General features: G+C 63.9%; 1 protein-coding gene across 1 annotated transcript in view; it reads left to right on the forward strand.

Annotated features, from left to right (window-relative positions):
• Positions 1 to 27,115, forward strand: part of LOC122207764 (junctophilin-3-like) — a 44,984-nt gene extending 17,869 nt beyond the window's left edge. The window contains exons 3-5 of the mRNA XM_042917936.1: positions 22,539 to 22,663; positions 24,124 to 25,022; positions 26,577 to 27,115. Coding sequence (XP_042773870.1) covers positions 22,539 to 22,663; positions 24,124 to 25,022; positions 26,577 to 26,657 — 1,105 coding nt within the window. The 3' untranslated portion in view covers positions 26,658 to 27,115. The remainder of the gene's footprint in view (positions 1 to 22,538; positions 22,664 to 24,123; positions 25,023 to 26,576) is intronic.
• Positions 27,116 to 27,349: the final 234 nt, after the last annotated feature.

Consider the following 27,349-nt stretch of genomic DNA (forward strand, 5'->3'; position numbering starts at 1 on the left):
GTTCGTGGAATGCTCAGCACGTCCCTGCCACCGGGAAGCCCTCGGGGATCGCACTAGTCAGCATCGCGGTTTTCACCGTGGGATCCTGTAGGCTGGTGTGAACCTGAATCAAACCCAACAATTCTCCAGCCAGCCAGGCTCTGGGTCCCATCTCTGCACGCAGATGCTGTTCCCGTGGGTTCTGACCGCTGCTCCGCCCAGCCCCAGGGTGACCACGCATGATCGCTGCTTACCTGGCAAAGACTGGCGGTAGATTCCCGCCGAGTCCGGAAAGCCTCGTCCCCGCAGACAAGTGGCTCTTTGTTGCAAGCACCTGGAGGGCGTGTCTGGTGGGTTGCTGGCGGTCACCTCGGCCGGGGCCGGTGTCAGCCGTGAGCCTCGGGGCTCCGAGGGGTGGTGCTCTGGGCTAGATGCGACTCGGTCACTTGTGGTGGCCCTGCTCTGCCTTCTCCTGGAAGATCTTGTGGTGGGGGGGGACCTCGGTCGGCAGCTGTCCTGTCACACAGAGGCCACCAGACTGGCTCCTGCTCGGGCCCTCGCAGAGGAACTTTGCCGCTGAGGCTCCGTCTCCCTGCGGGCCGGGCACCCTCTGCTTCTGTTTGATTTTTCATTTCCTCTTTTGCCTGCGTCAGAACCTTCTGGGTGCCGGAGAAAGTATTTAACGGCCTAGCACTGGCCAGGGTCCGGGGTCCACACTCTGCTGGGCTCGCCTCCTAGGAGGCGAGGTTAAGTGCAGGCACCGCCTTCCCTGAGCGCCTGGGGGCTGTGCTGGCCCCGTCCCCGCAAGGCAGTGTGGCCCGCTTGGTCTTGCCCACCCGCCCCACGTCGTTCCTCCCTCGGCCGCTGAGGCTGCCTGTGCGTGAGGCTGTGTCTCGGGGCCTGGCGCGACCCTGGCACTGGGCAGGTGCTCAGCTAGTATATGATGAGCAAGGGCCGGACAGCGAGCGTGACTTCCCGAAGTCACAGACCCTCCTGATGGGCCGGGCTGGGATTTGAACCCCAAGCACAGAGCACCTGGAGGGGAGAATTCTGTGTTCTCTGCCTTCGGGAAGAGCCCAAGGTGTTTGGACAGGGATCCTGTCTCTGTCTCCACCTGGGGAATTCTGACAGGGCCGAGGGGGCCGTTCTTCCCAAACCTCATCCTACCTCACGCTGCCTGCTTGGGGGTCTGGACCTGAACCCCAAACCGCCATCGGCAGGCGGGTCTGGAGCTTCGTGTCTGCTCCCTGCTGTGGCCCCGGGTTCCTGCCCTTCTGGCTGAGAACCTGTTACCTGGTCAGCCAGCGGCTTGGCCGGGAGACAACAGGATCTCTGTCACTGTGACCTGTGTCAACACTGCGGCGCCTACGGCCAAGGCCTGAGGCGGCCCGCCCTGCGTCTGGAGTGGCTTCTTGGGGGCTGCTGGCCGCCATCTACAACCGGTGTGGCTGCCCAGGGCCCTGGGTCGAGGAAATTTGGAGGCCAGGTCGGGGCTCAGTGGAGGGGCCCCGATTGACAGGAGTCAGTATGTGGGGGTGGGGGGGGGAGTGTATGTGTCTCCACTTGGCTGTCGGTGGGGGGGTTCAGGGCAGATCTCTCAAGAGCGAGCTCCCCTCTCTGGCCCTCGGTGCCTGTGGCGGTGGTGTCCAAAGTCCAGTGTCGTAGCGTATACGTGGCGTGAAGTTTACCCCGTGCGGCTCTCCTCGAGGCCCCCCGATCCCGCGGGGATGCTTCCGAAGCAGGACGGCCGGGACCCGCCGTAGTTCTGGGCCCCCTTCCTTGAGGACACGGCAGCCACGCCACGTTCTGTTCCTGCCGAAAGGGAGTCGGGCTCCTCGTTCTCGCCAACGCTAGTTTTCCGTCTCTGACGACGGCCGTCCTCCTGGGTGAGCGCTGGTGGTTTGCGGCTCTCTGTTAAATCTCGGCTTCCGGTCTGGGTAGGTGCCCCACCGGGGGCCCGGCCTCCTCGCCTGCCCAGGCCCTGCTGGGGCCCCCGTCCTGCCCCACGCGCTCCCCTCCGTCATGGCCACCATCAGGTTCCCGAGAGGCGGACTCTGTGCTTCCCGCCCGCCAGAGGCCGGGCCCCACAGCTCTGGCAGTCCTCCCACCACCCTGCCCGCTGGGGCGCTCTGGCTGGGCGTCCCCCCTGGAGGCCCCGTTTTCCCTACCTTCCCTGAAGTCCCAGCACCGCTCCATCCGGACCCCTGGAGGTCTGTGGACACCCGTAAGGGTAGGTCAGGTCTCGGACAGTGCTGTGTTCCGGCCGTGGGGGTAGAGGGTAAGCGTCCCCCTTCTAGGCCGCACTCTCTGCTTAGAGGGAGAAGGCTTCCGGGGCCTCCAGGAGATAGGAGGGAGCTCAGGCCCTGGGGCTCCACTCACTGCTCTGGGAAGGTGCCATCGCCTATCTGAGCCTCAGTTTCCCAGTCTGTAGAGGAGCTCACGACGGACCCACCCCCAGGCTGTGGTAGAGGCCCGAGATGGTGGCTGTCTGGTTAGCGTCACATCCCCCCACCCCCCCAAGGCAGGGCTCCCGGAGCCTGTACAGGGCGGTGGGCCTTTCCCCGAGTACGTGCTGCAGTGTCCCCGCAGGCGGGCGGCTGGGCGTCTGCGGGGAGGGTGGACCGCGCAGCCAGAGCAGAGGCAGAGCTAGGGGCGCCCGAGACTCCCTCCCAGACTCTGTGCCAGAGGTGGCCAGGCTGATCAGGCCTGCCCTCCCCTCGTGCCCAGGACCCCCGAGGGTCTGTGATGTCAGCTTGTCCTCGGGCAGAACCGGGCACTGTGGCCCCCGCCGCTGTCCTGTGGTGCCTGGTGGCCAGGCGGGTCGGGACCGGTCCACACTCTGGTCCTCAGGACAGCCCTCCCCTCGGAGAGGAAGCCACACCCTCCCTGCCGGTCTCCGGCCCGGGCACCTTTTCCCAGACACGAAGCACTCATGCCTCCCGTCACCTCCCTGAACCACGCGGTCCTGGTCTTTTTTTTTAATGTTTATTTTGGACAGAACAAGCTGGGGGAGGGGCAGAGAGAGAGGGAGACACAGAACCCGAAGCGGGTTCCAGGCTCCGAGCCGTCGGCACAGACCCTGACGCGGGGCTCGAACTCACGGACCGTGAGATCATGACGTGAGCCGAAGTCGGACGCCCAACCGACGGAGCCGCCCAGGCCCCCCCTGTGAGCTCAGTGTCCTAAAAGCACACTCTTGCCGTTCTGGAGGTCTGAAGCCTGGCTCAGGTGTGAGCAGGGCCGGTTCCTTCCGGTGGCTCCGGGGAGCAGCTGCTCCTTGCCTTGGGCTCATGGCCCCTCGGCCATCACCGCAGCACAGCTGGTCGCCAGCGTGCCCACCAACCTCTGTCCCGACTCCTGCTCTGACCTCCTGCCTCCGATGAGAACCTTGTGGAGTCACGGGGGTCCCCCTGGAGAGTCCAGAACGTTGTCCCCACCTCAAGATCCCAGACTAAATCCCCTCTGCGGAGATCCTTGGGCTGAGGGGATGTTCACGGCTTCCAGGGCTTAGGGTGTGGAAGTCTTGGGGCCATTACTCTGCTGTCCACACCGTTTTCTGGGCCTGCCGTCTGGACCCGTGGGGGACAGGATCCTCGCTGGAGGGAGTGAGGCCTCGGCCCTGAGTGTGGACTGGCTTTCTGGGAATCAGGCTGGGGGGTGCCCCTGTTTGGGGGCAGCTGTGGTGAGGGCTGGGTGTCTGGAGGCCTGAAGGCCGAGGAGAGAGTGCCCCTCGCCCCCCGAATGCCCAGCCCACCAGGGGTCACGACCAGCTCGGCTGGGAGGAGGTCACTGGCCTCAGTGAAATGTGTTTTCCCGACCGGGCGCTCTGGTCCCGCAGCTTCAGCAGCGGAAGCCTCCGCGTTCGTGCCGCCAGGGGAGTCAGGCCGCGGGAAGAGGCGTTTACCCGGCACCACGGAGTCGCACCCCCAGTCAGGCTGTGACCGGGCTGGGGTCACGTGTACGAGCACAGTGCGGGCCTGGCTCTCTGGTATGATTTGTAAGTCGCGTTTCCAGATAACCGGAGCTGACTTCATGTATCGAGAACCATCCCTCGGGGGGCCCACGGGGCCTGTCTGCCACCCCCCACTAAGCTTCCCCGTGGCACTGGGACAGCACAGCCATCGAGGCAGGGGCGCCATGGGCAGCACCTGGCCCGGGAGGTGCCCCGTGGACCTTTGAGGACCCTGTGACCTGGCGGGCCCGTCATTTCTGTCAATGGCAGACTGGGTCCCCATGAAACAGAAAGGAGGATTTTATTCCCCGCCGCCTGATTTTGCCAGGGTCGTGTTTGACTTCTTGGGACCATCAGTGAGCAGGCTTGGGTTATGGCTGTTTTTAGTGGAGTCAGACACCGGTCTCCTGTGTCTGACTCTTCTGTTTGGGGTGTTTTGGGTCAGGGTCCTGTGGAGGTGCATGAATGGAGAGCAGTGGAAAGTGAGCCTCGACCCCTCCACGGCCAGCCCCGGGTCAGGGCTCCGAGTCCGCGGAGACTCGCTGAGGGTTTGGGGTCAGGAGTGGCTGGATGGTCCTCCCCCACTTGTCCCTAAATAAAAAAGCTGCTCAGACCCTTATCATCTGCCACCCAAGGGACCCTCTAGAACCGCCCTCACGGCAGCCCCGGGACCCACGATGGCTCGGCCGCCGGCAGGGGTGAGGGCAGGCTTGTGCAGCCTCTGGGCCCCACCTCGGGCACTGCCAGCCTCCCGGCCCGGCGCCCAGCAGCCTTGCTGTCACACTGTGCCGCTGGGAACAAAGGGGACAATTAGGTGAGGTGTGATCCTGTCTGCGGACCAGGTGATGGGACAGTTTCAAGGTGGCTCTTGTGCCACAGCTTTGTTAGAGATTAGGGGGCAGTTTGCATGTCAATTGTGTGTTTTACACACGATTTCATCTGCCAGGAGCACGGGGTGAACGGACAGGGTGCACCCCGAGCTGGAGAGCCTCCCTCCCCGCAGCACCCACCACGGCCGTCCGCCCAGGGCCGCGTTCATCGGGATCCTTATGCGTGTGACCGTGGAATGTACTAGAAACCGACTAGTCTTATCAGGCTCCTGTCTGTACGTGTCCCTCACGGTGTTGGAGTTTTGTGCCCCAACTCTGTTTCCCCCACAAGCCCCATGGGTTTTGCCGTGGGAGCTCGCACGGCACGGTGATCTTTAGGGACGCGTGTGCTGTGTCCTTGCACTGATTGTGCTGTGTTTACTCCAGGGGACCCCCTTGTTTTCAGGATGCTGAAGAATTTAAAGCCTGAAGGTAATCTCTCCCCGGCCCTGGACCCACCTCTCTCCCCAGCCTGAGGGTGGCTGGGGCGCAGCAGTGAGTGGGGGCAGGTGAAGGCGCAGGGGCCCAGGTCACTGCCGGGGTCCCCGGTGCCTGGGGAGGAGAGTGCCCCGAACGGGCTTTGGACAATCTGGGCAGAGACCCCACACCTCCTGGCATCTCCCGGGGTCCCGTCTCTCCTGACTTCTCTTCTCCAGATCTGCTCTCTCACTTAAAATGTGTAGCAATTAAACATCTTTACCGGTATTTAAACTTCCTGAAAACAAGTCCTTGTGCTCCCGGGCGTGGTGGTGACGACAGGAGGGACGGCCCTGGCAGGTGTGTGCCGGCAGGCCCCGTGCCCGCCCCGCATAGGCCCGTGACCACCCTCAGCACCTGCTCGTGGGGCCTTGTGCCCCCCCACCACCCCGTCCTGGCCGTGAGGCACCTGACAGTCCGCTGATGGTCGTCCTGGCCACGTGTAATGCTTGTCCTGTCGCAGCTGCTCACGTGTATGACCCTCTCATCCCATCACTGACCTCCTCAGACCAGGAGATAGACACGTGGGTGCACAGCCAAGGCCAGGCTGGGTCCCCTCCCACTTCAGGGCCCAGGTGTCTGGCTTGGTGCCCCCCCCCACCCTCCCAAAGGCACAGTGAAGAGCAAACCAGCACATTCTTGTGAAGGGAGGGGCGGAGACTGGTCCCCGCAGCTGTGGTCAGAGACGCCCCGGCCCCCGCCGCTGGACGGGCCTATGTCCCAAGGGCCACCTAGTGGGTGGATGGCTGTCCCTGAGTGAGCAGGACAGAAGGGACTGCAGTCCTCAAGCCCAGGGCTGGCCACACGCCCTTACTCCTGTCAGGCCAGCGAGATGGGAGTTGTGGTCCGTTGCACATGGGGGGACACTGGTCCTTGTGACTCTGTCCTTCGCACTGAAGTCGGATCGTGTTGTCGACTCCTGACCCCGGGCGGCCGCCTGCCATCCCGCGGTGTTGGTGCACAGCTGGCGAAGACAAACCAGGACGCCCAGGTGTGTGGGACTTGCACACAAACCATCATTTTTACGTATTTAAAAAAAATTTTTTTTTAACGTTTATTGTTTCTTGGAAGACAGAGTGCAAGCAGGGGAGGGAAAGAGAGAGAGAGGGAGTTACAGAATCTGAAGCAGGCTCCCGGCTCCGAGCTGTCAGCACAGAGCCCGACGCGGGGCTCGAACCCACGAAGTGCGAGATCATGACCTCAGCTGAAGTCGGGCGCCCAACCGACTGAGCCCCCCAGGTGCCCCATAAACAATCATTTTTAAAGTGAGTGTGCCCTGTGGTGATCCTCACCCGACTGTCCCAGTGACCCTGGGAGGCAGGCGGCTCTGTGTTCCCATTCTACGGGTGGGGAAACTGAGGCGAGGAGGATCGTGGCCCTCAGAGGCTCGGCTGGGATTGGGCCCGGGTGGTCTGGCTGCAGCCCGCGTGTGCCCCCTGACGGGCTGTGTGTCCCTGTCACCTCCGTCACGTCCAGTGCCGCCAAGCACCGTGGGCTCACGCCGTCTCCGGCTGCCACACCCTCCTCTGTGCCTCCTTCCCCTTTGTCTCTCTTCTGGGGACACTCCTGATGGCACCTGGAGCCTGCCCCGTAGTCCAGGATGGTCTTCTACCCAGCACCCCTAATGTAATCATGTCTGCAACGACCCCCTTCCCAAATAGTCACGTTCCCAGGTTTTGGGTGCTGGGACAGGGACATAACCTTTTTGGAGTCGCCACTCATCCCACTGCGGGGCCCCAGGTCAGCCGCTGGGCAGTGGCAGGATGAGAAGGTCACATCTGATCTCAAATCCCTCCGTTTGCTGTCTGCCTGTCCCCCCAACCCCAGAAAGAAGGCAGAGTGGCCCCCCAGGCTGAAGTCGGGGGTGTGCGGGTCCCTCCTCCGATCTCTGGAGGCCTGGGGCAGATGGGGGGCACAGGACGGGCTCGTGGGCAGGGCCTGGCATCAGGAGACCTGGTTTTGGTTCTCGACGGTGACGGCTGAGGGGTCTCGGAGCCTCAAAGATGAAGAGGTTAGGTCCCGGTCCCCAGAGTCCCTTCGAGCAGGTGTGCACGCTTTCCGTCGAGAACGGGACGGCACGCCTCTCGGGCTTTGCTGGCTCTAGGGCCTCTGTCACACAGCCGCCTCTTTTCTGTAGCCCCTTAAAATACAGAGCCCAGACTGCTCCCTCCAGGCCTTGGGCTCCATTTGCCCCCTGGGCCGTAGCGGCCGGCTGGCCTGGTCCGTAAGTGTGGTTTCCAGGCTCCGTCCCTCTGGTCTCGGGGTTGTCCTGTCTTGGACTGTGCACCTGACACCAGAGCACCCTGGCCACCTCTGACCTTTGCTCCCTGCCCTCTTCTCCTGCTGCGCTTCCTCCGGGAAGTCCTCCCGGTGTCCCCACCCCCGACGTGCTGCTTCTGGCGCCTGAACGCTGCTCTCGGAAGCTGGGCCTTCCGCCCCTCGCTGCAGATCCTGCTGGAAGAGAGGGCTGGGGCCAGGGATTGCGGGGCACAGGGTGCCCCCGACGTGTGGCCCGACATCCCTCAGGGCAGACTGCTCCCTCCTCTGTAAAGCTGGGGGGGGGGCACCGCCTGCCGTGTGTCTGGGGCACTGTTGTTGACTGGGGTCCGGGTGATGCTCACCCGTCAGGCCCCGTCTTCTCCCTCTGCCACGAAGCAAGGCCCCCGGCCGCTTGGCCGGATGGTCGGTCTCCGAGGGGTCCTTTCGTGGCCCGGCCGTCACGCGCTCACCGCTGCCGACCGCGGCTGGGCTCCAGAGGCCACCCCCCTCCCTCCTCCACCTTGAGGCCGGGACCCCAGCCACCGAGCCCGCGCTCCTCCCGCCGGCTGCCTGCACTTGCCTAGACCTGGTCTCTGGGGAGCTGCAGGCACTTGACAAACACGTCGTTAATCCCGTCCGGGTCCCGTGAGGTTACCCCCTGCCTTCGGAGGCCTGCACACCAGCGCTGAAACCTCTCCCAGCTTCTTGGGGGAGGACTTCAGGGAACCCGGGCCACTCCCGGCGTCTCGTGCCAGGTCGGGTGGGCGGGTGACCCGTTTGGGACCCGGGATGCCCACCTGCCGGGAGGGGTGGACGGGTGAGGTCGATGTCCTCCTCGCCTGACTCGGGAGGGGCTGAACAAAGGGGGACTTGGGTCCCTTGGGGCTAACGCTGGTGCCCTGACACGTGCTCTATCATCGTGGGGAAGAGCGGCCCCCCGGCTCAGACCCGCGCTGTCTCAGTCTCTCCCCTCGGGCGGGTCGTGGGACGTCCGGTGCCTCGGTGTCCTTTTCGGTAAAGCGGGGTGGTCCCGCTGCAGCCTGTGGCCCGGGGGCGTGGGCTCGGGGAGGAGAGGAGGCCGGGCTGTAGCCAGAACAGCAGCGGCCCACACCGCCAGGGCCTGTCCGCAGGGCTGTGTGCACGCTCCCTGGATCCCCGCGGTTTTGGGGCTCTGGGCCCAGAGAGGCTGGAGTGTCCGGCTGCACGGGGAGCCCAGCCACCTGCCTGGGAGCTGCCGCGGGGCCAGCTCACGTGCCTGCCTCCAGAACACGTCTGCCCTTCCGGGGCTGCAGACGCGGCGGGTCGGTAGCGAGCCGGGCCCACCCCTGCAGCCCCTGGCTGCTGGAAGGCCCTGTCGGAGACTGGTCTCCCTCACTCCCTCCCGCAGAAAGGAGGGCAGGCCCTGAGGAGGGGTCTGGACGGGCACGGGTGGGCGGCTGTTGAGGGATAGCCGGCAGCAGGGGCGGTGGCCTGGGGGAAAGTTCTGGAAAGATGGCACCTTTGCCTCTCTGTTCCGGAACTGAGATCCTGGGAGAAGCAGGCTAACGGGGAAGCTCCGGGGGGCAGAGTTGAGAGCACAGGGCACGGCCCCGACTGGCATCCTGCTGCCAAGGGTCCCCTAGGGCCTGGCCTGACTTCATTTGTTCCTCAAACACACGCTCGTTGATTCTGCCTGTGAACACTGCTGTGCAGGCACCAGGACCCAAGTGGGGGGAGCACAGGCGAGCGTCTGCCCGCCCCCGCCAGGAGGCGCCTGGCCTTGGCTTATGCTGTCGTCTCCTCCTTTCCACGCACTGACCTTCCTTCCGGTGGCCCCGTGCACCTGCGCTGCCTGCCGCTGGTCGGGCACGCGGTTCCGACGGCCTGCGGGTAGGAGGCGTTTCTGGAAAACTGCAGAAGGGTTCGGATCTGTCAGTTCAACAAATGCCCGTGCCGCGGCCTGCCCCGTGCCAGCCACCGTTCTGGGTGCAGGGGACGACGGTCCACGGTCTCGTGGAGCTCATGCGCTGACCAGGAATACAAACTGAGCTCGAAGTCCCCATGGCTCTGGGAGCTTCTCAGCAGGGTGGAGAGTGGGAGGGGACCAGGCCAGGAGGACCTTGCCAGGAGAGCCATTTGGTCAGAGATTGAGGGGCCGGTGGGATTTAATCGGGGCTCTCCCTGAGTCAGGCAGCATAACGGTCACCAGAGCGTCAAGGCGGTATCCGGGACAGGTTTTACGGGACGGCGGACGGCGCGGTCACCCCGCCCCACACCCAGGAGGGCCCCGCACTGGGGGATCCGGGGCTCAGCGTGGCCGTCTCGCAGTTCCCAACCCCAGCCGTCGCGACACGTAAGTGTGGTCTCGACTCCCGTGGGACGGGCGCTCAGCTGCCAGCCCCTGGCCTCTCCGGCCCCTGGCATCCTCGTCCTCCACGACAGTGACCAGGTTGTACTGGTGAGGGAGCTCCCGTTCCACCATTACCCGCTGCCCCAGTGGGGGCCTGGGGGGCGCGGCTGCTCAGGGCCACCCTGAGCCGAGGGGCTTATAGCACATCTGGTGGGCCACGTGGCAGGAGCCCCTTGTTCGGCCCCATCGGACGGTGGCAGATCAGCGCATGGAGAGTTGCCCGCCCGGTGGCCTGCCCGCTGGCGGGAGGGGCAGACTGACCGCCAGGCCCACCTCTCACCTGCGCTGGGTCTCCTGCTGGTGACGGCTGATGCGTTCTCTGCTTTGCTGCCCCGTTGACGTCATCCCGGGGGGAACCGTGCTGGGCCCCTGCCCGGTGCTGCCCTGCCGCGCTTTCTGGAGCGCGTGCCCGTCCTCTCCTCTCCGACCCGCCGAGGCCAGCGGTCCTAGGCCCGGTCCGGACGGGTTCCTTTCCTAACTGAACGCGGCGGGGTTCTTCCAAAGAGGAGGTTTCAGGCAGGACGTCGAGTCAGCAAACCACAGAGGACGTGGACGTGAGCTTCCCCAGCTGGCCTTTAGGTAAATGTGTGTGTCCCATGGTGGGGGGTCTCCCCAGCCCAGCCTTTTGTGCCCGAGGAAGATCACACCCACCACTTGGCTCTCCCCAGGGTCAGGATGTGCCGGGGCCTCTGCCTGGCTCCTTCCCCTCCCCCACATACCGCTGCCCCGTCCCTGGCCGGTGCGCCCGCCCGCGGGTGGAGGTGCGGCACCCAAATTAGCCCTCTTTCCACTTGCTCAATGGGTGTGTAGGCTACTCGCAGGGTGGCGGTTTGCCTGCTATTCCTGGCGCGTGGGGGCTTGGGTGTGGGGTGAGGGAGGAGAAGAGGGGGCGCTCCGTCTAAACATAGACTGCGGCAGGGAGGGGTGGCGGAGAGAAGGGCAAGATGATGTTGGAAAATCAGCTCCTTGAGAAAGCGGATGCCTGAGGAGAGGAGCCTGCGGGTTGCCATGGCAACTGGGATGAGCCCCCCCCCCAGCAAGAAGGCTGGGCCCGATGGGCCTGTTCTCTGGGCTTCCAGCCGCGGACGGTCAGTGCGCCCGCTGTGCCCCCAGGCCGGACTTGCCTGCGGGAGCCTCGGTTTTCTCACCTGTGAAATGGGGTCGGCGGTGGCAACCTGCCAGTTTCTTTGTAAACTCCCACAAATTAACGAGGAAGCACCCCGCCTCGCTCCGAATAACCAGAACGCGAATTAAAACAATGCGGTGTTTCACCTGTCCGCTTGGGAAAGATTTCTTAAAAATCGACGATCTGCCTAAAATTAGCGCAGATGTGTGGAAGTAAGCAGTCTCGAAGCGTGTCCTGGAAGGTGGATTTACGTGTGAAATACCCAACATGCAGAGATGCCATCAGACCGCATCGATCGGCAGGGGCGGGCTCGATTTATTTCGGCACAAAACCCGCTAAAGAGAACAAGAGAGCTCTGTGTTTGCTGGTGTGGAACAGTCTCCAGGATACAGTGTTGGGTTAAAAAAAAAAAAACAACAAAACAAAAAAACCAACAACGAAAAGGCAAGAGGCAGAACCGAGTGGCGTGCAAACGTGTGCGTTTGGAGTTTCTGACGCGCGTGACCGTGTGAAGGTTGCTGTTTGGCCATTTGGCACGCTGTTACGCAGGCACTAAAAGCCATGAGAAATACCTTTGTAAACTTGTAAGCAGGTGTCCGTGACATATTAGCGGCAAAACAACTAACGGGAGAAAACAGAGTATGGCCTCGTTTATATTTCGAAAATAAGGCATGGGTGCTTTTAAGTACAAGGACAGTGAGCCACCGAAGAACGTACCGGAAGTCAGAGTGGCTACCTGTGGGACGTGAGTAGATGGGGACGCTTGAAACCTGCGATCCTCAGGCCTGCTTCCACACTGCCCGCTCCCTCCGGACTTCGCCTCCTTGTTTCTGACCTGCGAAGCCTCCCCTGCCCTTGGGCCTTTGCACCTGCTGTTCCTTTATCCTGGAACTCTTGCCCTGGCTGCCCCCGCTGCCCCGTCACCTGCAGCTCAGGGATGCCCGTGTCCACCCCAGAATGCTGTTGCCGCCTGCTGCTCTGAGGTTCTGTCCAGGCCAGTCGTCGCCATCAAAAGTGCTCCCTCCTCAGGGCAGGGCCTGCCCGGTGCTTTGAGTCCCTGGTGCCAGCCTGTGGTCATTGAGGTCACCAGACCCGCTCGCCCTGGTCAGGGGGGAGGCTGGTGGCCTGTTGGGGGCACTTGTGGCCTGGGGTGTGTCTATAGCCCTTCTGTCTTAGCCGTTCCGGGAGGGTGGCTTTCTAGAGTTCTGTTTTCATAGCAAAGAGTTTCTTTTACTCCAACGGGAGCTCCCTAATGCAAGTTGAGAGGCGGCCTGGGTGCTGTGGGGGAGTGGGGAGCAGGTGTCACCGGGTCCTGCCCTCCCGCGCACGTCGTGTCCCCACCTGCCAGCCCAGCCCTCTTGTCCTCAGCTCCTGCCCAAGAGACGTACTTTCAACACCGCAATGAAAACAGCTTGGGGAGCCGGGGCGTGAGCTTGCTTCTAAGGGCAGAATCGTGAAACCAGCTAATGGGGCTGGTGGCATCGAAGACCGCTGGGCTGTCCCCTCCGGGCAGCGGAGCGTGGTGGTGTACAAGCTGTATCTTGTTAGTGCTACAAAACCCACAAAATGCCCGCTAACAAGAACCCCCAGGCTGTGCGCCCTTTTCCTGACCCTCTGGAGAGATCCTTCGAGGATGCTTATTCTGTCCCTTCTTACGGATGAGGGAAACTGAGGTCAAGAAGCCAGACCCGGGCATCCTAGGAAGCCGGGGCGCTGGGGGCGTACGGTGGGGTCAGGACCACTTCCTGGGGTGAACCTGGCCTGGGTTGGAGGTTCACGAAGGGCAGAGCGCTCACGCCCTGTAGCAGGTGGGACGGCGGGCCTCAGACTGTATACACCCTTATTTGGAATAAAGGAACGTGACTGTGGCTGTATAAGGATCGCCAGATGAGGTCATCCTAGATGATGTGGGCCCTGAACGCAGTGACAGGTGTCCTTAGGGAGAGACGGGAAGGCCAGGGAGAATGGAAGCCAAGATGGGAGTGGCGTGTCTGTGTACAAGGACCCAGCAACACCGGAGCCCCCCAGCAGCCCTGCGCCACCACGGTTCTGACTTCGGGCCCCCAGAGCTGGGAGAGAACACTGCTGTTCTCCCCAGGACATTGACACGGCCCCCAGCCCACCCATCCCCGCGCGGGGCAGGGTCTCAGTGTCAGGCAAAGGCCACTCCTGACCCCAGGTCTCCTCAGCCCCGTCCCCAGACCGCCGGCAGCCGGAGCGCTGGCGGCTAGACGTCCGTCTCCGACAACACTCCTTGACCCCCGTTGGTGTCTGTCTGGCTGCCTTTGTGAGTCAGCCTTGCTCGACCCGGCTGGTGCACCGGGCACCATTTCCTTCATTAGTTTGCATTTTTCTCTTCGAGGATCTTTTTAATAGGAAAAAAAAAAAAAATGGGGGTAGGGAGAGATGTGGCAGAAGAGAAGCCCGCTGTTGTGGCTTGATCTAGAACGTTCTCTGGCTTTGCAGGCTGCTCCAGTATCTGACCAGGTGACATCTGCTTTGCAGAGACCCCGGCGGGGTTCAGGCTCCACAGAGACCTCCCCCTGCCCCAGATCCTGGTTCCGGCGGAAAACCCCCTTAAAATAACTGCAGCGAGGGGGGCTTGGCTTTCAGGTTATACCATCTGGCTCCGAGTTCGTGTTTGACTTGAGTAGCTCTTAAAAATCCCGCCGATCCCCCACCCTGCTGGCACACCTGAGAACTCCCAGCCTGTCTGCTGGGCTTCAGGGCTGGTGGCCCACATGGTCCAGTGACACAGCACGTGTGACAAATGGTGGACCGCCAGTGCCCAGGGTGGCATGTTTCCCGTGGGGCGCAGGGCTGGGGGCCCTGGCTCAGGCTCCCAGCTCCCAGAAGAGCCCCAGGGCTGTGTTTGGCAGCCCCGGACAGAGCGCCTGCCCCTGCCCCCCGACAGGTGGCTCCTCCCCCAGGGAAGGAGGGACCTCTGGGGGAGGGTTTCTCTGTTGGACGAGGGGACTCAGGCTGCTATAAATTAAATTAGCCTGATGACTTCCCTCCACCCTGTGTGTTCCTGCAGGCGCGGCCCCCCACACTGGGCACCTGCCTTCCATACACCGCCCTGCTGTGCCCGCTGCACCCCCTCACCCCCCGGCCCCAGAGGCGGGTCCCCGGAACTACCAGGGCTTATCGGCAGCACCTTGACAGTGTATTGTCTGTCTCAGGGAAGCTCCCCCGCCTTCTAGGTTTGAGGGAACACCGGCCCCTCATGTGCCCCCAGCTGGCAGCCTAATGGGGACTGAGGTACAGCAGGGAGCGCTGGGTCAGCCTTGCTGACTCCGCGGGGCTGGGGGGGCCTAAGGGTTTGTCTCCAAGTGATGCCGATGCTCCAGGTCCCGGGACCCCGCTGCGGGCAGCACGGGTGAGTGCTGGCCTCCGGCTGGTGTGTCCCATCCTGGCGGGGGCCGGGCACAGGCAGGGCGAGCCGTTCCTTTAGACGGGCGTCTACGGTGCGTTTGGGACTGCCAGACGTGGCCAGGGTTCCCCGCGAGCTTCTGCCGGGGAGGAAACGCATACCCGCACACCCAGGGAAGGCACCTAGTTCTCAGCTTGTCCGAGGACTCTGATGGCTGGTCGGGGTGGCCGAACACAGGGTTCCCGGACTGTGGCCAGAAGCCCCCGGGCAGAGTGCAGTCCGGGACTGCTGGGAGATGCCTGCCCTGGGTGGGGGGAGCAGCCCCGGCCTGAATACTAATATGCTTTCGAGGTTGCCCATGTGGTTCCTGTAATCAGCCTTGGGTTTACGCCAGGAAGGGACGTTCCGCTGTAGATGGGAGGGACCCCACGCGAGGACCCAGGACCGCCACAACCCGGGCCCCTCTGACCGAAGCAGCTTGCTCCTATGTCTTTCATGTTTGTTTATTTTGAGAGAGAGCACCAGCAGGGGAGGGGCAGAGAGCTCAGAGCAGGCTCCACAGTCACCCGGAGCGCGATGGGGGGGGGGCTCGTTCCATCTCACGAACCTGAGATCGTGACCTGAGCCCAGGTCAAGAGGCAGACGCTCAATGGCTGAGCCACCCAGGCACCCCCTCCCTGCCAGCCCCTTGGGTGGGCCTGGCCCCTGGTAGCGGGGGTCAGCTCTGCGCCTAGAGGTCCACGGGCCCCGGCACAATTCTGAGGGCAGCAGGGAAGGGGCTGGGAGAGGGAGCAGGGCTGACTCGAAGCTATAGCCCCCTCCCTGCAGCTGGGTGGGGCTGCCGTCCAGGGCTCCCTGCTGCTTTACTGCTGGGGTCTCCGCGATCCCCCGTGGGGAAGCTGGGGTCTGCCGGGGCTTGGGGACAGAGGCAGGGGGTCAGGCCCTGAGCCCAGGCCTGTAACCCACACCCAGGACTCCCGGTGCTGGTCTCTGGGGAGGCCCCATCTTCCCGGCACCCCTGACTGACCGTGGATGGAGTCCTGGTCTCCAGGGCAGCTTGGCCTTTCCCGAGCTGGGTTCCTGTGATTCTGCAGGTTGGTGGGGCCTGAGAACCCGCGTTTCTAACCAGCTCCCGGGTGGTGCCGTGGCTGCTCTCACTTGAAAACGCTCAAGCCAGCCCAGCCCCCGGGCGGTGGTGGGGCACGGGCACACGCGGGGTGCCCTGAGCACCGGCTCCTGCCCCTCCCCGGATGGGAACGTGGGGTGGGGGGAGCTGCGCGGAGCGGGGCCTTCTGGGAGGGAGGTGTATCCTCGGCCGTGGGAGGGGCCTCCTCACCGCTGGGTGGACGACCCAGTGGTCTGGGCCGGAAGGCAGCTCCCGGCAGGTTAGTGGCCGTAGACACAGGATAATGGCACCAGCGTGCCCCCCGGGAAGTAATGGTTCTGTAAGTGTCCACGCCTACACCTGGCTTTGACCTGCCAGCGCCCGCTCGCGGCTCTGCCAGGGCCCCACGCGGGGCGGGCTGCACACAGGTTCTGCTCCACGACCCGGGCAGAGCGAAGGCGTCTCCTGCCACCGGGCCACGGGCCGAACGGTGACCCGCACACACGTGAGCTGTGGAGCGTGCGTGGCCCGGACCCTGAACCTGAGCTGGGTGCCCGTGTGGCGCAGGACCCTGATCACGGGAGGGGGTGACTGCTGACGGGGGCGGGGGTTCTTGGGGGAGTGGAGATGTTCCAGAACCGGTGGTGGTGGCCACATAGCCCTCTGAATGCGCTACAGGCCCCAGGTCGTAAGAGGGTGAGCTGTGTGCTACAAGAAACCGGGGGCAGGTGACAGTTACGGCGTCCAGATGCCATCTCCACGTGAGCTGTCCGGGTCGCCTCTGGGGGGTCGGGGGTCTGCCTCGCAGATTGCTGGGAAGGAAGGCTGTGTAAGCTCGAGGGCAAGGCCAGTGTCCTCTCTGTCCACAGGCTGTGGGGGTATCATGCACGTGGACACCCCCAGTGGGAGGGGAAGGTGTGGCGTGGGGCAGGTGCCCTAGTGTCGCAGAGGTGTCCTCTGCACTGAGGCCAGGCTCCCCACGATTGCCCTGAGGCTTTTTTTTTGGGGGGGGGGGTCACTGGAGAGGAGGGACTGGGTAGCCCGGCAGCCTGCCTTCCTAAATGTGCCCAAAGCGTGTCTCCACTTGTGAAAGACGCTCCTTCACGTGGCCCAAGACCGCGTCTTGCACTTTGAGCTACAGCCCTAAGCAGCGCCCCTGGGCTGCGCCCCTGGCCCGAAGCAGTGTCCTGGGGCTGCCCTGACAAAGGATCATAAGCAGGAGCCTCTAAACGACAGGAATGTGCCCTCTGCCAGCTGGAGTCCAAATCCCGGTGCCCCAGGGCCACATTCCCTCGGAAGGCTCCAGGGGAGGGTCCTTCCTGCCTCTTCCAGCGTCTGGTGGCCCCACCCCTCCCTCTCTGCCCCCGTGGCTGCCTCCACTGTGTCTGTGTCCCCTCGACTTGTAAGGACACCAGTCATGGGATTTAGGCCCTCCCACAACTAAGTACTGAACTAAGTACATCTCAAAGACCCCACTCCCAGATAAAGTCAAGGTCCCAGGTCCCAGACGGATGTGAATTTGAGGGCGGGGGATGCTGTTCATCCCCTACAAAGCCCTTTCCAAAGCAGATGTCCCGGGAAGGTGGTGGCCTGAGTCACTTATCAGAGACTCCTGGCACCTTTCTGAGCTAGAAGAGAACTTGTATCATCAGGCCAGACCAGTGAAGCATGTGAAAGCCCAGACCTCTGTGCCTCAGTTTCCTCATCTGCCACAGATGTGAAAACAAGTCCTCTGTGGAAGATCCCTGACCCCAGGCCAGGGTGTCTGCCAGGTGGGAACAAACCAAGGGCTGGTGAAGGGGGAGTCCCTCCCGCACGGGGCCCCTCGGCCCACCTGTGCATGCTCAGCAAGGACCCTCCCTGGGTGCCCCTTGGTCCCAACAGAGACCCTCAGTTACCAGCACTGGTGACAGCTGGGTACCCAGCAGCTATGTCCCACGGGGACCTAAGTGCTGAGGCCTATGTTTCGAGTAGACCTGCCCTCGGGTATCCAGGAACGGGGTGCTGTGAAGATGGGCAAATTCTGATTTGGGTGGGAGGGTCTGGCGAGGCTGGAGACCTGAGGGCAGGGGAGCCGATCACAGGGTGACACAGGCCCACCTCTTCGGGTCTGGGGTGGCACTGGGGCGGGAGGCCCCCGTTCCAGGGTGTGGGAGGGGGCTGCTGTCTGTGGGGTCTGGATCGGGTGCAAGGGCCCAGAAGACGGGGGGCCGTCCGGGAGGGCTGGATGCGGAAGGCAGACAGGGGTGCGGACTGTGGTCGGGGGGCAGCTGGAGGGCTCTAGCCTTGGGCGCGGTGGTCCTGAGCTGGGACCAGCAACGTCCCAGCTTACAAACCCTCCGAGGCCGACACTCTAGGGCAGTCAGGCTGTCTGGCTGTGTCACGCCTCACAAAGGACCAATGTCCCAATACGGTCACATTCGCAGGTTGTGGACGGACGGGGGTGGGGGCGGGAAGCCAGTCCAGTCCAGGCACTAGCGGTGGAACTGGTTGGGCGGTTGGGACGGGCACGGGCTGGTCCCCCTATGTCACGTCATCGTCCTCTGCCGCCTTGTCTTAAGCAGCCCCCGAGGCTGCCTACCCCGCGTCCCCCCTGCCCCCATGTCCCTCCTGCACTGCCTATCCCGTGTCCCGTCTGCGCGGTCTGCCCCACGCCCTTCCTGTGCGGTCAACGCGAGGTGGTGTCGCGCACTGGGAGGGGACCCCGCTTCCTTCCTGCCTGCTCTCCAGGTCCCTGCCCTGCTTGTGTGGGTGGGGGCCTGGGGCGTCACTCTCACTACTCCCCCTGAGACAGACTGGCCAGCCCAGCCCCGAGGGTCACAGGGAAGATCGAGCCTCATGATGCGCTGGGAGGTCTTCTCTATTAAATGCGCTCACTCTTCTCGATTCGATTTTATTTTAGGGCTGGCATGGCTGATTCTTTTTCTATATGTGTGAACGTATATATGTAAATACACGTACAGTGTTGGTGAGTTAACGTTTGTGGTATTTTTACTAAGCGGAGAGGTGGAAACCAAACAGTGGCCCCTCCAGGGCTGCCGTGTGCTGGGCCGGGGACGCAACGTGTCCTCCTCTCCGGGAGTGTGCCCACCACGGCAGGGTCAGAGGTGGGGGCGAGGCCCTGTCCACAGGGTCACGGGGCCACACCCCACCATGCTGGCCTGGAGGTCGGGCGTCCACGGGGCAGTCTGAAAGCAGTGACAGGCTCTCACCGTCCACTGGGGCTCAGGCCACAGGAGTGAGGCGTGGACGCTGCCCCAGATGGTGTGTCCACCGGCCCTGCCTGGAGGCACACTGGTCTCACCGGGAGGTGGGGAGGGGGGTGACTTGACTTCCCAAGGTCTGGGACAGGAACGGAAGAGAGCAACAGTCTTGTTGGCTTTTCAGACAAGCCCCCTCCCCCCCGGCCTGGGAGAGGCTGCCGTGGCCAGGCCGCATGTCCACTGGGGACACAGGACCCGAGGTGGTGGCACCCACGTTTACATGCGCGGCGCCGGGGCACGTGTGTGCAGAAACGCTTACAAACAATGCCCCGTTAGCCCGACTCTTGGGGGTATTTAAGTAGAGTCCTTCGAGCAGGATGCCTGTATGATCACACGTGCACGCTGCTCCTCGGAATGAGGGGCCCCCAAACTCGCTGCTTTAAGCAACACAAAACCTCACTCTTGTTTTCCTGCGACCTCAGCGTGTGAGCCGCCTCGTCCGATCCATCAGGCTGTGCTTGGCTGTAGCTCCGAAGGCTCTAACCTCTCCTCCTCAACAACCATCTGTAGGTGCCCATTACCTCCCGTGGCCTTTCCTCTAGTGGCCACACTCGGTAACCCGTTTCTGTTGGGTGGCTGGTCCCATCTGTTGGTCCAGAGCTGTGTGGGCTCCACGACCACCCACATGTGTCTGGTCGGCAACAGTAACTGTTAGGAACGGAGAGTAGCAGGTCGGAGAAGACGTTCCCACGTTCTCGGGGAGGAGTCTGGGCAGGGGGTGTGTGCCTGCCCTAAGGTCCAAGTCCAACTTGGAGGAAGAGGAAGAGCTGCTGTGGAACAGCACGGAGCCCCGTTCCAGACTCTCGCTGCTGGTCTTTGGGTCCTTCCAGCCCCTTCTGGTTGTTTGGCCGAACTCTTTGTGGGGCCCCAGCGGCCTAAACCTGTGAGGCCGAGAAACTTCTTCCAGGTCCCAAGCCTGGCCCTTGCCGAGCCACGGGTTTTTGTGTGACGTGTGCCCCAGATGGCATCCTTGCGGTTCCCTGCTTGCCTTGGCCTCCAGGGAGCTCAAGCCCTCAGGTACATACTGTGTGCTACTGTCAGCTCAGCTGCTCTTTGTTCGGGCTCCTTGTGCCCAAACCTGTCGGCCTTTTACTAGAAGGTACCAGGGGCCAGGCCCGGTGAGCGGTATCACGGTCCGTGGGACTGCAGCCACGAATAGGCCCGGCCATTGTCCTCAGTCTTTCCAAACTTCACTGTGCCTCCCGGTGGGCCTGGGAGCCCCTGTGCCCCCTCACATGACTGTCTCTGGGGCTCGGTTTACAGGCCCCGTAACATACTCCCTTTTCAGCATTGTCACACGGGTGGCAGCCCGCCGTGCACCCGAGGGCCAGGCCTTCCCAGACTTGTTGCACGAGGGTGTCTGAGAGGCGAGGGTGGTCGTCGCCTGCTCGGGTCCCACGATTCAGGCTCCTTTGCCGGACGATGACCCCAGGTCCCAGGATAAGGGCCACACCCAGTGTCGCATGCAGCAGCCACAAGCCGTCAGGCCCTGAGACCATGGCGGGTGCTTTGTCCACACCAGCAGGTGGCTCAGAACTGCCCACGCTGGGGCAAGGGGGGGGGGGGGGGCGGGAGTGACAGAAGGGCCGTGCCTGTGCTCCATGTGACAGGCATGGACCCCTCTGTGACGGACGCGTCCTGGAGCCAGGCGGAAATGGATACACAGCTCGGTGAACACAGTGGCCCAGCTGTGCACTTGTGTTTCATCATGTGAACTTCAGTTAAAATACACAACAGTCAGCTGGGTGGGGAGCCCCCAGAGCAGGTCCACCCGGTGAGGGGGAAGTGGTGTGGTGGGTACCTCGGGCTGTGGGGAGGGGGTGACGGATGATGAAGGACACAGGGTCTCGGGGTGCTGAAGGTGTCCTAAAAATGACCGTAAAGACGCTGAAAACCACTGCATCGTCGGTCTTACACGGGTGAACGGTATGGTTGGAGTCACAGCTTAATGAAATGGTCATATCCCAGAGCAGCCCGTGGAACATTCTGTGGAAAAGCTGTATCCTTTCCCCAGAGCCAGGCTCAGGGGCTGCTCTGCTTCCGGGGCGGGGGGCGTAGAGAACAATCCATCGGCAAGGGCGCCTCTTTTTCCCGGGGCCGGGCCTCCTCTCTCCGTCTGTGTTGAGGCGCCTGTCTCTGTTTCGGGGGACACGGGGGCCCATGTGAAGGCCCCATGTCAGGGTTGCTGGGCAGCGTGTGGCAGAAACGGCTTCTCTGGGGCTTCTGGAAGCCCCCGGCATGTGGGGCACACACAGGTCCCCAGGTAGCAGTGATCGTTTGTTAACTCATCTGTTACTGATAACAGGCTGCCTGTCCCGGGGACAGGCCACAGTGTGTTGGTTTCTCTGGGGTTGGGAAGCAGTGCCCCGGAGCCAGGACACGAGGCAGGTGAGACGCGTGGACCCCTGGTGTCATCCTGCCCCGTTTTACGAGGGAAGAGGGTCTCCTTTGGGATCGGCCGCCGAGACCCCGTGGAGGCCTGCGTCAGAGCCCCTGGGACGGCTGGGCGGGAAGGTGCTGCTCACAGCTACAAGGCGCTGTCCTCAAGCTCAGCTGCGGGCCCGTCACCGCACCTGCAACCACGCTGGGCTGTGGCGTCGTCCGGTGTGGGCTGGCAGCACGTGTGTGCGCGTGGGAGGTTCACGCACCTGGGTACGAACCCCCTTTGCTGGGGTCCCCGTGTCAGGCCTGTGCGTAGGGGCTGAAATCAGTGCTGCCTGAGTCCGTTTGACTCCCCGGGCAATACAGCTCCTCCACAGAAGGGCCGTGCCTGTGCTCCACGTGACGGTCACCCCCAAGTTTAGAGCTGATGGGAGCTGAGCCTCCCCTCTGGGCAGAGCCTGTGGGAAAGCAGCTCTCTCTCAGCAGCTGGAAACCATGATTCATACAGACGTAGAGAAGTTTCTCACACTCTCGGATCTGGTCTCTTCCACACACAGAGGGCTAGTGACTGCGCTTCCAGAAGGTGCCAGAGGATGGCTGGGTCGATAGGCTGCGGCGACTGCCGAGGGTCAGGGTGGCCCCGGGGCCTGCCACGGTACACCCAGCCTCGGCTCCCCGGGGCTCCCTCCTCAGAGCCCGGAAGGTGCCGCACGGTGATGGGAAGAGGGAGGCCAGGTGCACGCAGGGCCGGGCGGTGGGGCAGCCGCGTGTGGGGGCTTCTCCGGCGGCTGCCAGGTTGGTGCTGTCTTGGGAGGCAGGTCTGGCTCCGATGCGGTCTCTAGAACGGCCAGCCGGTGCCCTCCCTGGGCCTGGAGCCTTCCCCTGGGGAAGGGGAAGGTGTGCTTTGTTCTTTCTGCCCTCGGACCTGCTCCTGCCGGCCGCTTGGCCCTGCCCCCGAGCCCGGCCAGCCAGTCGCTCAGCCCACACGTGTGGCTGGGCACAACTCTCCCCCGATTCCTTCCCGGGCAGCCCAGCATTCGCCAAGCTGCTGCTGCTCTCTGGAGGCCCAGAGCCGAGTCGGCTGTGCGCTCGGGCCCCTATCTAGGATGTGGACACGACGCAGGGGAGGAGGGGAGCTTCCCGCAGCAGGTCCCGGGGCTCACGCAGGCTGACCGCTGCTTCAGGCCAGGCCCTGCCCTCGCCGGGATGTGCTCTGTGCCCGAAGGCGCCGGCAGGCACTCAGGCCCGGCCACGCGGGGGGCAGTGTTTGCTGAGTGAACGAACGAATACGTGAGATCGGAGGCCACGGCCCTCCCCGTCTTGCTTCTGGAGCCCTTACCGCCCTCCCTGCCTCTCCCTGCCAGGACGTCGCACTCCCGGGCCAAGGCTGAGGCCGCCCTCACCGCAGCGCAGAAGGCCCAGGAGGAGGCGCGCGTCGCCAGGATCACTGCCAAAGAGTTCTCCCCTTCCTTCCAGCACCGGGAAAACGGTGAGTGAGGGTCCCCCGAGGGACATAGGTGTGGGGCCGTGGCACATGCCTCAGACTTGCCGGTCAGGGTGTGAGGCTTCTGCACATTCCGCCTCCGCGTCTCAGTGCGCTACTGATGCCTTCCCCGGAGGTCACCGTCTGCCTGTTCTCCCTGCCCTTCCCACTCCTGTTGTTCTAGAACTTTCTTCTGGAACCTACTCGGTCCGACCAGGTGGCTGCTAGGAAGGTAGGAGCGTTGCTAGGGCAGTTGAGGAAGTAGGGCTTCAGTATTAACGAGCTGTGAACTGCCCCGTGTGACCAGTGGGGGCAGGTCGAGGTGGACGGAGGGGCTCTAGAACAGTGAGGGGAGCTCCTGCCCTGTCCTCCGGGAGAAGCTGGAAGTCACTGCGTGTCAGCCAGACGCGTGACCTTCTCCATCCCTCGGGAAGCCGGCAGCCTCCCTCTGCTGTGTGGAGTCCACAGGGCCTGGTGTCCGGGCTCGCCTGGCCCCTGGGCTTAGAGGTGCAGGACCTTTGCCCTGAGGACACCCTGAACACAGGCAGGGCAGGTCAGGGTCTCGACCACTGCGTCCTGTCCTAGGGTGCTCTAGGGACCCCCATGCAGGCGTTAGCTCTCAGTGTGGTGCTTCAGAACCCTGCGCTTGGGCGGTGCCCTGTGGCCCCGGCCCCGTGTGCCCGGCCACAGAGGCATTTCCTGGCCACACTGTCACGTGATGGACGGGGTATGCACGGACTGGGGGGTGGGGGCTGACTCCATACCCCAGTGCTCACGGGTCTGAGGACCCCCAACCCTGCCTCCAGGACCACGTAGGGCCTCCCTTGGTCACCCTCTGTGGAAGAGACCCCCTTTCAGGTGGCTGCAGCTCTGCCTCGTTCTGCCCGCCGGCCCCACCTCAAAATCCCCAGAAAGGAGACTGGGGCTGCTGTGCCTGCGGCCAACAGCATGGGGACTGGGCTCAGCCCCACCAGACCGTGGGGGGCTGTGTGTCCCTCCTGCCCGGGCTCAGAGACTCTGGCACGGAGTTGGAGAGAAGACCACTCCTGTCACGCTGCACCCAGGGAGGCCGTGAGGCCCTGGGGAAGGTCACCTAGCGCGAGAGGCTTCCTTCCACCTTCGGGAGGGACCTGTCAGAGGCGTGGCCTAAGCCTGGAGCGGGCCGGCCTTGCCCTTGCCTGGCACCCTTGCCTGCTGAGCCTTGGGTCTCTCCTGTAGCCAGGGGGCAGGACCGGAACCTCTGCCTGCCACTGCCCCTCCAGACCTGGTCACCCTCCCGGTGGGTGTCGGGTCGGGGGCTCCCAGATCTGCGGCACCCACCCCCCACTGGAGAGTGCCCCGTTGCCTGTCGCCCTGGACCCAGGCCCCGTCTTGCTCCCCCGCAGCCCTCTGGTGAGGTCAGGCCTCACGAGGCACAGAGGGTCCGAGTAACCCAACCTCTGTGTGCTTCCTGCCCCCACATAAAGGGCTCGAGTACCAGCGGCCGAAGCACCCGATTTCCAGCAGTGACATCGAGGTGGCCTCCACGGGGACGCCCCTGCAGCAGGAGAGCCCCGAGCTGTACCGCAAAGGCACCACCCCCTCGGACCTGACCCCCGACGACAGCCCCCTGCAGAGCTTCCCCGCCAGCCCCACGGCCACCCCGCCCCCGGCCCCTGCCTCACGGAACAAGGTTGCCCACTTCTCCCGGCAGGTCTCTGTGGACGAGGAGCGAGGCGGGGACATCCAGATGCTCCTGGAGGGCCGGGGAGGGGACTATGCCCGCAACAGCTGGGGCGAGGAGAAGGCCGGCAGCTCCAGGGGCGTCCGCGGCGGCGCCCTCCGCAGCGGTCAGCCCGCAGACGACTTCCGCTCCCGGAGCTCGGGCCACAGGCAGCCCGGCAACCCCAAGTCCCGGGAGCGGCGGACGGAGTCGCCCCCCACCTTCTCCTGGACTTCCCACCACCGGACCGGCAACCCCGGCTCGGCGGGCGCCAAGCTGCTGGAGCTGGAGGAGGAGAAGCTGAGCAGCTACGAGACGGAGATGAAACCGCTGCGGCGGATGGACTCGTGCGCGCAGGAGGCGCACCCCCAGAAGCGGCGCTCCAGCCGGGGGGGCGCCTGCCGGGGCCTGGGCGAGGACCACCGCCCCGAGGAGCGGGGCTTCGGGGCGCAGAGGCTGCGGTCCAAGCCCCAGAGCAAGGACGGCGCCAGGCCGGCCTCGTGCACGGAGCCCGCGGTGCAGAGGCTGGAGAGCCTGCGGCTGGGAGAGCGGGCTGAGCCGCGGCTGCTGCGCTGGGACCTGGCCTTCTCGCCGCCCCAGAAGTCCTCCCCGGTAGCGCTGGAGTCGGACGGAGAGGACGGGGACGAGCTCAAACCCAGCACGGTGAGTGGCGGCGCTGGCCCTGGGCCCGCGGTCAGCACGCGGCCGCCTCCAGCCGAGGGCTGGCTCCTTCCCTCCAGGAGGCCGGGGTGGGCGACGGGGTCCCCCTCCCTTTAGGTCTCAGGGAGGGCTGACCCCAGCCGCCAAGGTGCGTGGGCGGTTCTGGAGGCGCCCAAACAAACCGGGGCAGCCCGGGAGCCCCGTCTTCACCCAGACTCCCCCATGGTCCAGGAAGGTCGGCCCCTGCTCTGGTTAAGGAGGCCGGGGCTCGCGCCTGCTTCCTCTCACGGCAGGCAGCGTGGAGGCACCTGGACCGCGTGGTGCCGGGGTGGGCCCACCCCCAGGAGGGACTTTCTGGGACCCTCTACCTGTGAGCAGACGTGTTCTGCCCCTCCCCCGGCTTCTCAGACCCACCCTGGGACTGATGCCCCCGTGTGCTCTGTGCCAGGACCTACGGCCCCAGTCCCTCAGGGCCCGATCACCTGGCCGAGTGCCACGTACCTGCCCCACGGGGACACTTCTGGGATCCTGCTGCGAGGCAGGGTCCGTGTCCACCGCCGGCCCCGCCCCGTGCTCCTTGAGAGAGACGCTTTCTGCGGACAGGTGCCCCCGAGACCACCGTGAGCGTCTTGTCAGCAGGCTGGTTCCTTAGTGCTCCTGCCTTCCCGCACCCAGGTCCCCCCAGACAGCAGCCCTGTGGTCGGCACTGGGAGCACCCGTGGGCTCGCTGCTCTGTTCCCTGTCCCAGCAGCCAGAACCATCTGCACGCATCTGGATATGGAGCGTGTGCAGTGTGGTTACTTTCGGAAGCCAGATGACGGACGGGGAAGGGATGTGGGGGGAGGTTCCAGATTTGGCCCCCGTCACCACGTTGGTGCTTCCCAATGGAGCTCCCTTGGGGTGAGGTGCCAGCCAGCGGCTGGCCTCCAGCCGGGCACCTGTATTTATTCCATTGGGACGGCCGGTGTCCTGTGTCCTCCGAGGTCCTCTTGGGGTCAGCGCGGTGCCCTGTCCGATACGGTGGTCTCTGCACCCATCGCCGCGGAGGCTCCAAGGAGAGCCGGGCCCGGGAAGGGGAGGCTGAGACCTGGATGCCCAGCTCACCCGAACCTCTGCTCCAGGGGCAGGAAAGGCCTGGAGGCGGCCGGTGGCTGGGCAGGGACAACACTTAGAGCTTGAGCGGCGACGGGGAAGGAGGCATTTGCTGAGGAGCGTGTGCTTAAAGGATCACTCGAGGGCTCGGACGTTGCCGGGTGGTGTGGGGTCTCGGGCTGAGTGCTGGGGCCGTCCTGGGTGTGCCACATCTGAAATCCCGGCCGGTGTTCTCTCGTCCCAGTTGCGGGGCTGGGGACGAAGGTTAATACCGGTGTGGGGATGCTGACTTAAAGCGACCTGGTGTGCTGGGAGGGAGGTCAGCACCGGGCATTCCGGGCCCAGTCGCTGCAGCCCGGGGAGCAGGAGGACCCTCTCCCGGACTTCGGTCGTCCTCTGGGAGCTCCTGGTTTGGGGGGGCAGGGGCAGGCTGGGCGCGGGCTCACCTCTGCTGTCCTGTTGCAGGGCTCGGCCCCCATCCTGGTGGCCATGGTGATCTTGCTCAACATCGGAGTCGCCATCTTGTTTATTAACTTTTTCATCTGAGGAGACGTCGCGTGAGCAAAAACAGTGGTCGATGTACAAAAAGGGGACGTTAAAAAAAAAAAAGACGACAGAAAGGAAAGGATCGTAACTGAGACGGCCGGACAACCACTTCTGAGACTTTTCACAGAACAATGTGATTGGGTATTACTCACAGTTTGCCTTTTTTTCTGGGTAATGTTTTTTGGATTTTAGCCAAAATTCTTTGCTTGTATAACACGATGCTGTGTGGCATGGCAGAAGGAGGCCAGCACGCCGACCCTCCAGCTTGGTGTGGAAAGGAAAGGGACCCCGGCAAATCAATGGCCAAAAAACAAAACCGTCACCGTCCTCGCCGCCATCACACTCCATCTGGGACTGGAAAAGGAGGCGGCCGGAGGAAGACCCCAGCGCATCCAGCTGTGCTGTGAGGCTGAATGCGGGAAGTCTGTTACCTGCGCCGCTCCCCTGGGTCCTGGAATAGCGGGTGACAAGTAGGGGTGTGCGGCGGGGAGGGCGGCGGGGGGGGGGGGGGGGGGAGTGGGCGTGCCTTCCCAGCAGGCAGCAGCCGCTTCCTGTTTTGAGTCTGTGCCGTGTACCTGAGGAAGCAGGGATCTGCCGCCTCTCCCCATGGAGTCTGAAAGCAAGGTCCTCCTTCCCCACGGTCTGCCCCCTCCCCCACCACTCCGCCCTTCGTCCCACACCCCCAGCAGCAG

This window comes from Panthera leo, chromosome E2 (assembly GCF_018350215.1).
Source record: "Panthera leo isolate Ple1 chromosome E2, P.leo_Ple1_pat1.1, whole genome shotgun sequence".
NCBI classification, from domain to species: domain Eukaryota; kingdom Metazoa; phylum Chordata; class Mammalia; order Carnivora; family Felidae; genus Panthera; species Panthera leo.